The 13,268-nt window shown below is 44.5% G+C and overlaps 1 protein-coding gene across 2 annotated transcripts in view; it reads left to right on the top strand.

Annotated features, from left to right (window-relative positions):
- The window catches only part of ADAMTS14 (ADAM metallopeptidase with thrombospondin type 1 motif 14), an 86,725-nt gene extending 76,313 nt beyond the window's left edge, over positions 1-10,412 (top strand). For both annotated transcript variants that reach the window (XM_060241189.1, XM_060241188.1), the window contains 7 exons: positions 788-951; positions 1,575-1,740; positions 3,208-3,340; positions 4,095-4,302; positions 5,541-5,670; positions 6,722-6,832; positions 9,642-10,412. In XM_060241189.1, the coding sequence (XP_060097172.1) occupies positions 788-951; positions 1,575-1,740; positions 3,208-3,340; positions 4,095-4,302; positions 5,541-5,670; positions 6,722-6,832; positions 9,642-10,252 (1,523 nt within the window). In that variant the 3' untranslated portion in view covers positions 10,253-10,412. The remainder of the gene's footprint in view (positions 1-787; positions 952-1,574; positions 1,741-3,207; positions 3,341-4,094; positions 4,303-5,540; positions 5,671-6,721; positions 6,833-9,641) is intronic.
- Positions 10,413-13,268: the final 2,856 nt, after the last annotated feature.

Genomic DNA, 13,268 nt, shown 5'->3' with positions numbered 1-13,268 from the left:
ATGCTTTAAAGATGAAAGCATGTTAAACTGGCAGGTAGAAACATAGGAGACGCTGTGTAATCCTTTATGGAGTGTTCATACAACGCTCCTCTATGTGCTGTACAAACCTGAAGAGGCCAAGATTTGAAGCCAAATCTCTCCTGCTTATAGGGAGGGGGAGTGTGCATGTTTTCCTTCCACTCAGAAGCTCTATTAATTCAGAGGATGACTTGGAATACCAGGAGGGACTTGGTATGTCAGTGGTACAAACAAGCCAAGCAGACACTTTAGAGGAAATGAAAAGCAAAATTTAAACCAGAGCGCCCTTGGAACAATAGGCAAGTGGGAGGAGAAAGAATTTCAGTTCCCTTAGCAGGTGAAGAAAAAATCTACAAAAATTCAAGGCTTCAAAGGATGATTTTATTAAATTCTACATATATTTGCTGTTCGAGTTGATAGGGTGCAGAAAGAGGGAGGGCTTGCATATTGCAAGGCCCCGTTGAGAGGGTGTAAGTGTGCCATTCACTGCATAGTTTTGCTGTTGCTATATGAATCCCCCATGGGCTGGGGGACATGATATTAGAGCCTGTGGTTTCTTGGTTCATAAGGTAGGCTCTTAGACTTAGCACTCATAGACATGGAGGAAAGGGAAGACAACTTTTGGGGGTCATAGAAACCATGGAGACCAGCACAAATGTATACAGTACCAAATATGGAAACAGTTTTGACTTTTTAATTGGCATTTGTTTTGCTAAAAGTAAAGCAAGCTGATTGAGAGGGAATTACTGCTATGAACTTCTTTCTCCAGCTGTTAAGAACCAGGCCTCTGGCAACTTCATCCTGAACCCCAAGACCAAAGGTGTCAAGAGCAGCACTTTCATAGAAATGGGCTTGGAATGGGAATACACCACTGAAAACAACAAGGAAAGCTTGAAAACCAGTGGCCCCCTGCATGAAGCCATCAGCGTGCTAGTGAGTTCCAGAGAGATGTACTGAGTTGACATGCATGAGTACATACAAAGAGGCCTACAGGCGTGTTCCTCTGTGAAAGTGTTGCTGGGTTTATACACACATACAACTTCATAAGAGATATACTTTTAGATCACTTTGCAATATTTCTTTTATGTATAGTTTATGCAAAGCAGGACTGTCAACACCTCCTTCTTTGGAGGTTTTTAAACAGTGACTAGATGGCCATCTAATGGTGATCCTGTGATTTTAGGGGGAGGTATTTGTGAATTTCCTGCATTGTGCAGGGGGTTGGACTAGATGACCGTGGGGGGTCCTTCCAACTCTATGATTCTATGATCGTTACTTTTGTTTTACAAATGAAAAGCTAAGGCTGAGAGTGGATATCTTTGAAACGCATGTCCTTTGTCTTCTCTTTAATTTCCTCTCTGATCACTGGACTACACCTGTATCCCTTTAAAGTTCCTGCTGATAACTCTTTTAAACTTTCATCTGGGACTATGCCTGGATCAGTAGACATAGCAACTCTGGTGAACTGCTTGTATCCATGTGTGTTAAGAAACATTTGTGTGAAGAGTGGACAGTACTTTCTTTCTACAATTTCTTCCTGTTTCCTCTGCTTCTAGGTTGTCCCACAAGAGGATGATTCTAAGAGCAGCCTCATGTATAAATACATAATACATGAAGATCTCCTTCCTGTCATTGGAAACAACAATGTCCTCCTCGAAGAAATGGATACCTATGAATGGGCTCTGAAGAGCTGGTCCCAATGTTCAAAAGCTTGCGGTGGAGGTATTTTCTTTTCTTCTCTTCCTGAAATAAGAACATAAGAAGAGCCTTGGTGGATCAGATGAGAGGTCCATCAAGTCCAGCATACTGTTTCACACAGGGCTTTTTTTTTTGAGCAGGAATGCACAGGAATGCAGTTCCAGCTGGCTTGGTGTCAGTTCCAGATGACTTTGTGTCAGGGGGTGTGGCCTAATATGCAAATGAGTTCATGTTGGGATTTTTCTACCCCAAAACCCCTGTCTGAAACATGGTGATGTCAGGGAGTATGGCCTAATATGCAAATGAGTTCCTGCTGGGCTTTTTCTACAAAAAAGCCCTAGTTTTACACAGTGTCCAGCCAGTTGCCCTAGAGGGCCAACAAACAAATCACAGAAACCAAGGCCTTCTCTGATGCTGCATCCCAGCATCTGAACATGGAGATTCTCTTTAGTTACCATGGCTAGTAAGCACTGACTGACATCTCCAATATGAATATTTCTAACCTCCTTCAAAGCCATCTATGCTTATGGCAATTGCTTCATTTTTTGGCAGTGAATTTCATGGTTTCATTATTCCTTGAGTAAATAATTATTTCATTTTGTCTGTTCTGAACTATTTCCCACTGGGCAGGATCTTAGGCTTCTGTTTTACCAAGGTGCTTATTTTTTGATGTCCTGATTGTTCTTACTAAAAGGAGAGGACAAAAAAAACCTGTCAGTTTGAAAGGTTCTGAGATTGCAAGCTGATGGAGTGCATTTCAAAGAAAATGATTTCAAAATTTAGGTAAAGGTGCAGTTCCATACAATACTCATTGGAAGTTTGTGAAATTGTAAATGCTGCATTTAAACAGACAAAGCAGGTTTTTAAAAAGCCATCGGAATTTGCTGACCTATTTTTTCTTCTTTATTTACTTTATTGATTTACTCTGCCTTTCTGCACAATGAGGGCCTAGAGTAGCTTATATTGTTCTCCATTGGGAGGTAAGTTAGGCTCAGAGTGTGTGACTGGCCCAAGGTCACCCAATAAGCTTCCATGGCAAAATGGAGATTTGAACCTGCATCACCCAGATCCTAGTATGATACCCTAATCACTATACTACACTGGCTATAAGGATGTAGGAATATCCACTTACATTCCAAGGATATTTTCTGAGAATTAGTGCAGTTGATAATAAATTCTAGGTAGTAGCCATGATTATAATTTGATGTCTTCCCCGCCCCCCCCCGGACATTGACTACCTCATGTAAAATGTACATACTCTTCCTTTATTCTAGTGTGCCCTACCCCACTGATAATTTTTTTTTGTGAGGTTAAGAGTGTATACTTGCAGGCAAATCCATGGACAATCACTACCCCTGTCTAGTGGAATCACAGATTCTGATCTAATCAGTCTTGCTTGGTGTGTGTAGGAGAACAACACTCAGCACATCTTGCTCAGTTTTAAACATGCAATTTCCCTCATTTTTATATACTCCTAATATTGTTTTGCAGGAATCCAGTACACAAAGTATGGCTGCCGTCGAAAGAGTGACAATCGAATGGTGCATCGTAACTTCTGTGATAGCAGCAAGAAACCAAAGCCAATCCGCAGGAGATGTAACATGCAGGAGTGCTCACAGCCAATGTGAGTTCTTCTCCTTTCCCATCACATAGGCCCATTCATACAATACCCTTTGAAGTGAAAGAGCCACACAGTACAACAGTCTTCTGAAATGGGCCCTTGAGATAAAATGTTCCTTGAAAAACTAGGAAAAAAGACACCATTTTACTTGTAAATTTCAAAGGAGAAATCATGTGACTAATCATATCTAATAAACCTGTTCAGGCCAAAAAAGCCCTAATTTTGCTGCTGAAGCTTATACCATGATGAGCAGAGAAAGATCTATCAGTCTGTGCCAGTTAACTTCAGTGGAATAACTTGACAGTGAGGATTACGCTGCAGAACTCTTCATTGTATAAGAACAGCTGGCTCAGAGAAAATGACTGTCTAGTCCAGCATTTGGTTTTTGGTGGAGGCCAACCAGAATCTCTAAGTATGGTCCTGTAGTTTGAAATCACAGCCCCTACCAGGTTTGCAACCATGAGGGGCCTGCTTCGTGCTGAGGCACCACTTTGGACTGTGATCGAAATGGGGCACATGAACAACTGTTCCAAAGACACAGAAAACTGGTACAGCAGGGGGAAAGCTAGACTAAAATCCTCTTCCATGATACCTAGTTTTCTACATGCAGGGATTTATTTATTTTTGTATAGAAGAGCATTCATTTGTGAGCCCCTGTCTGCAGTCTGAAGTGCTGCCAGCCCAGGCCGTGAGTAAGAATTAGGCAGATGAGTCTGTTCCCACTGCTGTGCTAAGGGGTTTATGATTCTTTCTCTAGCTGGGGGGCAGAGGAATGGGGAGCCTGCAGCAAGTCCTGCGGCAAGCTGGGAGTCCAGATCCGGGTGGTGCAGTGCATCCAGCACCTCCAGAATGGCACAAACCGGACTGTGCACACAAAGTACTGCCCAGGAGACAAACCAGACACCCGTCGTCCCTGCAGTCGCATCCCATGTCCTACACAATGGAGAACAGGGGCATGGTCTCAGGTAAGAAGGTGCTGCCAGGTGTGGCTGGCCTTGAGACTTTTGACATGCCAGGCAAAATATGAACCTCTCTGATCCCTCTTCCTGCTTCTGTGCCTCATTGTGGAGCTTCTAGGTCTGGCAGCCCTGCCTACTCATTGCAGCAGGACTTTGACATGAAAAGACAGCAGGGTCATCTCTGTTTCCTTCTCGCCACCTCACATCCCCTTGACCAAGCTGCCTCTTTCTTAGGTTCTCCCCTCTCCCCTGATGCTCCCAGGTAAGTCTGGAGCCCGCTTCCTAACAGGCAGCTTTCTGCATTTTGCTTTGGCCTACTAGGTCTCCTCTTCTGTTGCTCCCAGTTGATTTTAAAGGGAGACTTAAGTAGAGTGCATTACATTAGTCTAGTGTCAGTGCTACCATAGTATGGACCCAAGTATCCACATCAGCCGAGTCAAGGTGTGGGTGCATCTTCTAGGCTAAATGAAGTTGAGGAAAAAGGTATTTTAAAAAACTTCATTAACTTGCTCCTCCAGCAATAATGCTGGATCCAGTATAACCTCTAGATTCTTAAATGAGTCAGCAAGGGTCAGCTGAACCCCATCCAAAGTGGGAAGCACAATGTCATGTAAGACACCAGGCTTCCCGGCCGGCATTACTTCTGTTTTGTTGTTTTCGATTTGTTCGCTGCCATGTAAACGCAGTACCGAGTTCAAAACCTCTGCCCCACTTCCAGGGGATTTGGATCTAGGCAGGGCTTTTTTTGAGCAGGAGCGAACAGGAATGCAGTTCTGGCTGGCTTGGTGTCAGAGGTGTGGTCTAATATGCAGATGAGATCATGCTAGACTTTTTCTGCAAAAAGCCCTATGAGTAACAATGGTGATGTCACCATTGTCACCAGGGGGTGTGGCCTAATATGCAAATGAGTTTCTGTTGGGCTTTTCTACCAAAAAAGCCATGGATCTAGTGATGTGGGCTGGGTGTCACCAGCATTTTGATGGCATTCCATTTCAAAACTACAAAGAATTTCTTCTAAAGGCTTACATAATAAATTATATATTGTGTAAATTATGTATCCATTATTTACATTATTATTATTATTAGAAACATAGTATTTTCATAATCTTATTTACATAACAAGTAAGAACCTAAGTTGTAGCTTGCAGAAATCTATATATACATCAAGACTTTCTCCCAGGAGTTGATGGTGCCATCTCTGCTTCTTCTCCCTGAGATAATGTTTTCCCCTCCCTTCATGCTAGTGCTCTGTCAGTTGTGGAGAAGGGATCCAGCAGCGCCAGGTGGTGTGCAAGTCCAGTGACAACAGCATTGGCCAGTGTGAGAATGAAAAACCAGAGACCATCCAGGTTTGCAGAATGGCAGCGTGTCCAGGTGAGGCTGGAATTGTGCAAGGAATTCCATAAGTTTGAATGGACACGTGCAATATGGATAAAATGTCTGCAGTGTTTGTTTTTTTTAAACTGTGCTTGAGGGCTGCCATGCTTGTTCATACAAACATAGTACATGGTTTGTTTGCATGTGTATTATGCTAAGGAACTGTGGCAGCCAAAACTGTTCAGCTTGTGATCATCAGGCAAAGTAGGTGTTCAGTTCTGGAGAATGCCCCAGAACAGCAGGTTAGAGTATAAGGCTGGGCCAATTGTCTGTTCTAGGCTGGGCCAATTGTCTGTACTAAACCACACTAACTTTCCACTTAATTGCTTCAGTTGTGCATTTGTTCCTAAGCTTCTAGCACCCAAAGTATTCTATTTAGCACCCAAAGTATTCTATGCATGACTTCAGTATACCTGGGTCGTGATGCTGGAATATTTTTCTGGGAATTTGTTTGGGGCTTCTTGGATCTGTTCTCGCCCACCAGTACCTTGGATGGTAGATGTAGCAGTTAAAATGTTTTGCAGTCTGTGGCATGCTGTGTGAAACCCTCAAAAGAACCTGCATAATCAAAGACCGATGAGCATCAAGAGTAGGGTTGCCAACTGCCAGGAGATGGGAGGGTAGGGTTGCCAGATCCTGGTTGGGAAACTCCCAGAGATTTGGGGATGGAGTCTGGGGAGGGCAAAAACCTCAGTGGGGTACAATGCCACAGAGCCCACCCTCCCAAGCAATACTGTCTCTAAGCTGTAAAGTCTTGTGAGCAAAAATTCTACTTGGTGAGCTACTGGCAAAGTTGTGGGCAAGCAATTTGGCTACTGCATAAATTAGCTTGATCTGGGGCCATCCTGAGCTAAGACAAAAATGTGTGAGCCAAAAACCTGTGAGCTAGCTCACACTAACTCAGAGGGAACATTGCTCCCAAGCATACATTTTCTTCAGGGGAACTGATCTCTGTATGCAGAAGAACAGACTCCAGAACCCGGCCCAACCTTAAATTGTTCAATTCACATGGTGATCCAGATACTTTGACCCAGTCTTTTCCCTGCAGGAAAGCTATCAAGCATCACAACAAATGCAGACATCAATGACAACGTGACCCCTAAGGTCCAATGGGTGCCTCAGGAGAGTGCCAAAAACCCAGTTACCAAGATATCATCAAGTAAGTGCAATCCTGCTTTTGAACTTTGTGCTGGAATCATCATCTGTTTCTCCCCCACCTCTTTTCTGGAAACCCTGAACTACGCAAGAAAGATTCTGCTGGTTAGAATGGCAGAATTATTGTCGGGGCTTTTGACAGTTTGTGCAGCCATGCTACTTACTTTTAGCATTGTCTGGATATTCTCTCAGGGAAAGTAGAAAAGCATAAGAGTCCAGTAGCACTCTAAAGACCAACAATATTTGTGGTAGGTTATGAGCTTTCGTGACTCACTGCTCACTTCTTCAGATACATCTGAAGGTATCTGAAGAAGTGAGCAGTGACTCAAGAAACTCATACCCTGGCACAAATTTTGTTTGTCTTTAAGCTGCCCCTGAACTCTTATTCTTTTCTGCAGCTACAGACAGATTAATGTAGCTGCCCATCTCAGTCTGTCTCAGGGGAAGGAAACACTTCTTGGGTTTCTGGCTGTAAGCATGGAATACAGCTCTCTTGGCCTTCTTCTGAGTCTTTCCTTGAATAATCCAAACACCCTTTGAGGGGATATCTGTTGTGTCATATGGATGGAAGTCAATATTTCCCAGTGTAGGCTTTGTGCTCTGTAAATCAAGGCCTGCATGATTTGTAACTCACTGTATTGAATGCAGCTGGCTGTGTATTGTGATCTGGCAGTCTATCCTATATATCTGTCGAGTACATCTCACTGTTGTCCTTCCTCCATGGACCTTAAAATGGCATATCCTCACAACAACCCTGCAAGATAGGCTAGTCTGAGAGAAAGTGTGTGGCCCAAGATCAATCAGTGAACTTTCATGGCAATGTAAGGACAGAACCCAAATGTGCCAGATTCTAGACTGGCATTCTAGCGACTAGAAGAAGAAGAGAAGAAGAGATTGGATTTATACTCTGCCCTTTACTCAGAGTCTCTACTAACCCAAGGTCACTCCAGAGCTGCATATGTGAAGGAGTGGGGAATCAAACCTGGTTTTCCCAGATTAGAGTCTGCACACTTAACCACTATATCAAACTGACTCTCAGCATCACACCAGCTCTGGGTAAACCTTTTCTGTTGCTTCCCTGCCCGAGACTGCAAAATTAGAAAGTTATATGGATGCTGGGGAGCTGCATTCTGGCTTGATGTTACCCTGGTCTGCTGTAAATAAAAATGATGTAACAGAAATAATTTACTGTGCATTTTTAAGCCAAGGTCAGAATTTTGCTCCTGTGATTGCTGATGAGGCTGTAGCTGAGTGGTTATAATCTGAATGCTATGTAGCTCAGGGGAGAGTAAGCCTTCCCTCATTTTACAATACATTATAAATTGAATAATGCTGGAAGTGTCTAACTCTTAGATTCATGATGTCCATTTAGGACTAGGTTGGTCTCAAAATCAACACAACAGTTTAGAGAACATTGCTTGAGCAAGGAGCCCTGTTAGGCACTCTAGTGCCATCTGCTGTTCTTTGTCTTATTTGCAGGAGAATTTAACTCTAGTGCCCTCTTCTGCGTAGTACTTTGCTTGCTTGTCTGCCTGTCTTTTAAGCTATCTTTGCCTCTTTGTCTCCCTGACTTCTGCATTTCTCTCTCTGTCTTCCCATGATAGGCTCCGATGCTGATATTCTGCAGTTGCCGACATGCCCATAAGCTTAATGCTATTTGGGTTTATGCACCTTGTCTCTCATCAACAATAAAGAATGCAGTGGTTGTCTCTGCCCATCCATCATTTGAAATCCTCACTGCTTGTGTTTCAAATGAATTCTTTCTACATTAGGTTTCCTTTTGCAGATAAAACACAAAGCCTGCAGATAAAACTCTTCAGCCTGTAAGACAGTAGGTGTTGGAGCCTAGCCCCAGATGTCCAGTTCCTGAGTAAAACAGCTATACAAGGCCAGGACTGCAATGTGGATATGGGGGGCGGGGAACTCCCCTTCTCCATACCCCCTGTATCTGTGATGCCCTGGAGAGACTGCTGCACATATGGCAGGCTTCAACTGATGGCCATTCTATGGGGTTTGGGGTCCTGTTGACTCTGGCTTTGCTCCCTGTCTCTGTGGATTTCTCTCCCCTCTGTCTACTATTGCTATTATATGTATAAGCAGGCCTTGAATTCAGCAGGAGCTCACAGGAGCACAGCTCCTGAACCTTTCTGAGGGTTTCCCCTCCTTCTCCCCACCTACCTTGTCCATTGAATAGTAGGTGCAGCTGCATAACGATCCCTGGATTCGGAGAGTGGGCAGCCAGCCACCAGGAGCTTTGCCACACCCCCAGCAGCCCTCATTAATCCCTGGAGAAGCCTGTGCCACCCTTTCTCCATTTCTTATGTGATTCTGGGCAGCGGGTGGCTTGCTGGCCTTTTGACTGTTGTGGGGTGGTGGCCAAGGAGAGCCCCGGGTAAGTGAAGCCTGCTTGGGCTGGCTGAATCTCTAGCCAGCCCAAGCAGGCCTCGCTCACCTGGGGCTCTCCTTTCTTTCATCGGATTGCTTTTGGCTGGTAGGGGAGTGGCATATGCTAATGAATTATGCTAATGAGCTTCACCACCTTTTTTTCTACAAAATAACCCCTGTGTATAAGTATATGCCACTCTCCTATAGCACTGCTGCGTAAGCCAGGTTGGCTTGCATTGGACCCAAGTGCATTCCTGCGGCCTGTAACACAGGAATTCATTTTCACAGTAACACAGTGTTGCCATTCCCAGGCTCTCTGCATGCGGTACTTTGATGTCACAATGGCTGTGGTGGCAGCTGGCCGATCTGATAGATGAATATCCTTGCTCCACTTACAAAACCCTCTTTGTAATTTTTTTTGTTCGCAGAAGAGCCTTGCCTCGGAGACAAGTCCATATTCTGCCAGATGGAGGTCTTGGCGCGCTACTGCTCCATCCCTGGCTACAACAAGCTCTGCTGTGAATCCTGTACCAAAAAGGTCTCCATCACCACCCAGCCACCCAGCATCAACCAAGGAGCTCTGGAGACTGGAGCACCTGGGGGTGCCATTCTTCCCAGCCCTCTCACCCAACTGTCTGCCCATCCCACTGTTACGAGCCATCTCCAGAGGATAAAAGGCACTGTTCTCAAAGAGACAGAGGCAGCCCATGCCCCCTCAGCTGCCTCAACAGTCCTTGGTACCTGTCAAAATAAGACTGCTTCACAGCCTCGGGGCAGTTTCAGCAACAGCTCTTCAAAAGTTGGCATGTCAAGACTTCCTCCAACTCGACAGATGGCAGCAGGGTGGGGCCCTAGAGACCTCCGGAGCAGCTGGGCTTCCCGACTCCTCCCAGCTGTCATGGAAGACCCCTTATCTGCATCACAAAGAGAAAGCAAACATCTTCTTTTCCCTCAAGATGCAGCAGGACGGAGGAAAGACAGCACAGAACCCAAACAGTCAGCTAGCAGCCTTAGGACCTCCTCCCCTGTAGGGACATGAGAGGGAGCTTCTTTTTCTGGAATCTTCCCTGATCGCACACTCTTTCTCCACAGTTTACATGGGGCAAAGCCACCGCATTTCTGGGCCCCTTTCTCAAATGGAAGGAATAGCAATTTCAAACACAGTCCTGTTAATTTAATAATACAAGTGATTTTTATTTTTTTTTGTCTGTGGCACTTTTAAAAATGCATTTATTTAAAAAAGAAAGAAAGAAAAGAAATTCACAGGAAGAAATGTGGGGGGAAAGCTGTAACAGCTGTTCTATTGGAAACATACCATGGTGGGCGGTTAAACGCACAGTGCTTGTACAGCCCAAGTTAGGTTACCTCAGCAGGTGGCTTGAGCCAGCAGGGCTTTTTCTCTTCAAGGGTGCTACAAACAGATTTTCAAGCAATAAGATTTCAAGAACGCCAGGTGGACCCTCTTCCTCAGTCGCTGCTGCTGCTTTTCCAGCCACCAGGAGCATGGCGGGTTCTGAAATGGTGCTGCACACTTCGTCTTTCTGACGGTGGATATCGAGCCTGGTGCATCTTTGTAACAGAAGGCCCTGAGAACTGACATTTGGCATGGAAGGAGAGATAAGGAAACCTAATATGGAGGGCAGGGAAAGAGGGACTGTGTGGTGTTTGGCCTCTCAGCCCTCTGAACCAGCTATCCATTGTCCATATGTCGCTAAGGTGCTGTGTTAAGACTTGTGGGGATGGGGATGTTTTAATTTCACAGCTCACATTGAGTGTCTCTTGAACTGTGTTAGGAATAACAAGGATCAGTTTCTTTAAAACCAACACACTCATTTGGGGTCAGGATGGCTTTTTATTTAGCATGACAGTGATGCTTGTCAGTCACATATAGGGGAGATAATACGATGGTAAATGGAGCCTTGCAGAATCAGACTAAGCATCCCGCTACTCCAGTATGTGGTCTCCCAACGCTGAGCGTCCGGAAAATGACATGCTTGTAGCAGTCATTCCTTGTTTGCTCCCAGTTTCTTCCCAACGATTGCATGCGTCCCTGAAATGAAAGTTAATGAAAAGACTTATGGGGCAGGCCAGGGAACTGAGTGCAGACTCAATGCTGCCCAGTACCTCCCTGTTCTAAATAGTGGTACTCCAGCAAAGAATTGGGTTGAATACCGTTTGTCTCTCGTGGTTCTCTACATTTCATTTTTAAGTTAGAGTTTGAAGATGTTGTCTCACATTTTGAGGTGCTATTTTGGACTCTGCCGAGATGGGAAGCAACACCAGGAACCCTGTCCTGAGTAGAATGTGCCTGATATTGGACTTACAAACAAGGAAAAGAGTGCAGGTGCCTTCGCAGAGCTGTAGTGACATTTCCTCAGGAACTGCATACGCTGCCGGAAATAGCTGTGGCAGTATCTGAAAGTACAAACCACATTGTGCTGAGCAGTGGTGGCAGAAAAGAACTGGGGAATGGTAAGATGGTAGGAATGGTTTGCATGGAACATCTGGATAGTGTTTGTCCTACTACTGTAGATGTTAACATAACTTTTTAGATGGGAGATAGAGGCAAGCTACCAGGCCAATTTAATGTTAATACCCTTCCCTCACTCCTGGTCCTCATGTTCTTAAGGCTCTCCTTCTGTTTTACCCTTAAACGCGTTTACCCCCTATGGCATCTGAAGGGCATTATCTATCCTTTCTCAGACACGTATAAGCACCACCAGAGGTGTAGTCTCAGGGATCAGGACAGCATTGTGTAATGCCCGTTGAACCACATGGGTCTTTACTTTGCAGCTCATGTGGATGTTTTGAAAAAACTCTGAGAGAGATGCTTCTTACATAGCTTCAAAAAGAGAAAGGTCCTAATGTGGACATTGGCTGTTTCCATGCAGGTTATTTGCCCTGGTATTGATACTGTTTGAAAATGGAGTTTCCCCCTGCTTTCCCCACTGGGTTGTGTGGTGCATCCATGTACCTCCTGAGGTTTCCCTGACTTTTCCTCAATCTTTCCCATGCATTCTTTTTTTGCTGAAATTTTGGGAAAGGTTGCAGCAGAGCCTGGATAGTTATCCTGTGGGTGGGAAAGGCTTCCACACAGCAACCTTTCCCCCACAACAATGATTTCCTCCCCCAGCTCCTCAGGAGTTTCTTTGGGTTTGAACTAGCAACTGAATACCATTATATCAATACATTATACTAGTATGTGTAGCAACTTCTCAGAATTCCCCACTTTTCTCCCCGACCCAAGTCAGTCTCTAGAGCAGGGGTGTCGAACTTATTTGTTATGAGGGCCAGATCTGACATAAATGAGACCTTGTGGGGCCGGGCCATGTCGGGCTAGGCCATGTGTGTACCTAATTAAGATTAGGTAGCAGAGATATACATTTTATAAAGAACACAGACAAACACAAATATATTTTTAAAAAATAACTTAAAACATGCTTAAAACTTTAGCACTCATTGATCTTAAAGATGCTTTCTTTGTATTTCTCCCATGGGAACGAGGGAACTGTGCAGAGAAAGCTCTGGCTCTTTCCTTCCTTCCCCAGGGACTTGGAGGGGGAGGAGCCTCAGTCAATAGAAGGAAGAGAGGCTTGGCTCAGTAGCTCTGCTGTGCAATTGAGAGAACCTTGTAAAGCAAGCTGTGATGCAAAAGGAAGCAAGAGAGAGGGAGAAGGAAGCAGATGACATCCAGTTGCTCGGGGGCCTGATAGAAGCCCTCCAAGGGCCTGATTCGGCCCCCGAACTGCATGTTTGACACCCCTGCTCTAGAATATCATGTTGCAGAAATATTTTGGGGGAAACCATCTCTCCACAACTGCAGGGAATAGAGATTTACTTTTTAAAGGAAGCTGGGAATTCAGAGAACTTGTTACACATTACTTTGTTATTTGTATTGTCTCAGTATATAACACATACACGACTGAGACAATACAAATAACAAAGTAATGTTATTTAAGTTTATTAAGTTCAAATAGAGGGTTTTTTATGTTGATATACTGGTATTCAATTGCCAAATTACAGAAAAACAGAATGAAATGAAAAGGGCCCTTGTA

The sequence above is a fragment of the Heteronotia binoei genome, chromosome 6 (genome assembly GCF_032191835.1).
Source record: "Heteronotia binoei isolate CCM8104 ecotype False Entrance Well chromosome 6, APGP_CSIRO_Hbin_v1, whole genome shotgun sequence".
NCBI lineage: Eukaryota > Metazoa > Chordata > Lepidosauria > Squamata > Gekkonidae > Heteronotia > Heteronotia binoei.
Note: the sequence above shows the minus strand (reverse complement) of the source record. Positions and strands in the feature narration are given on the sequence as shown.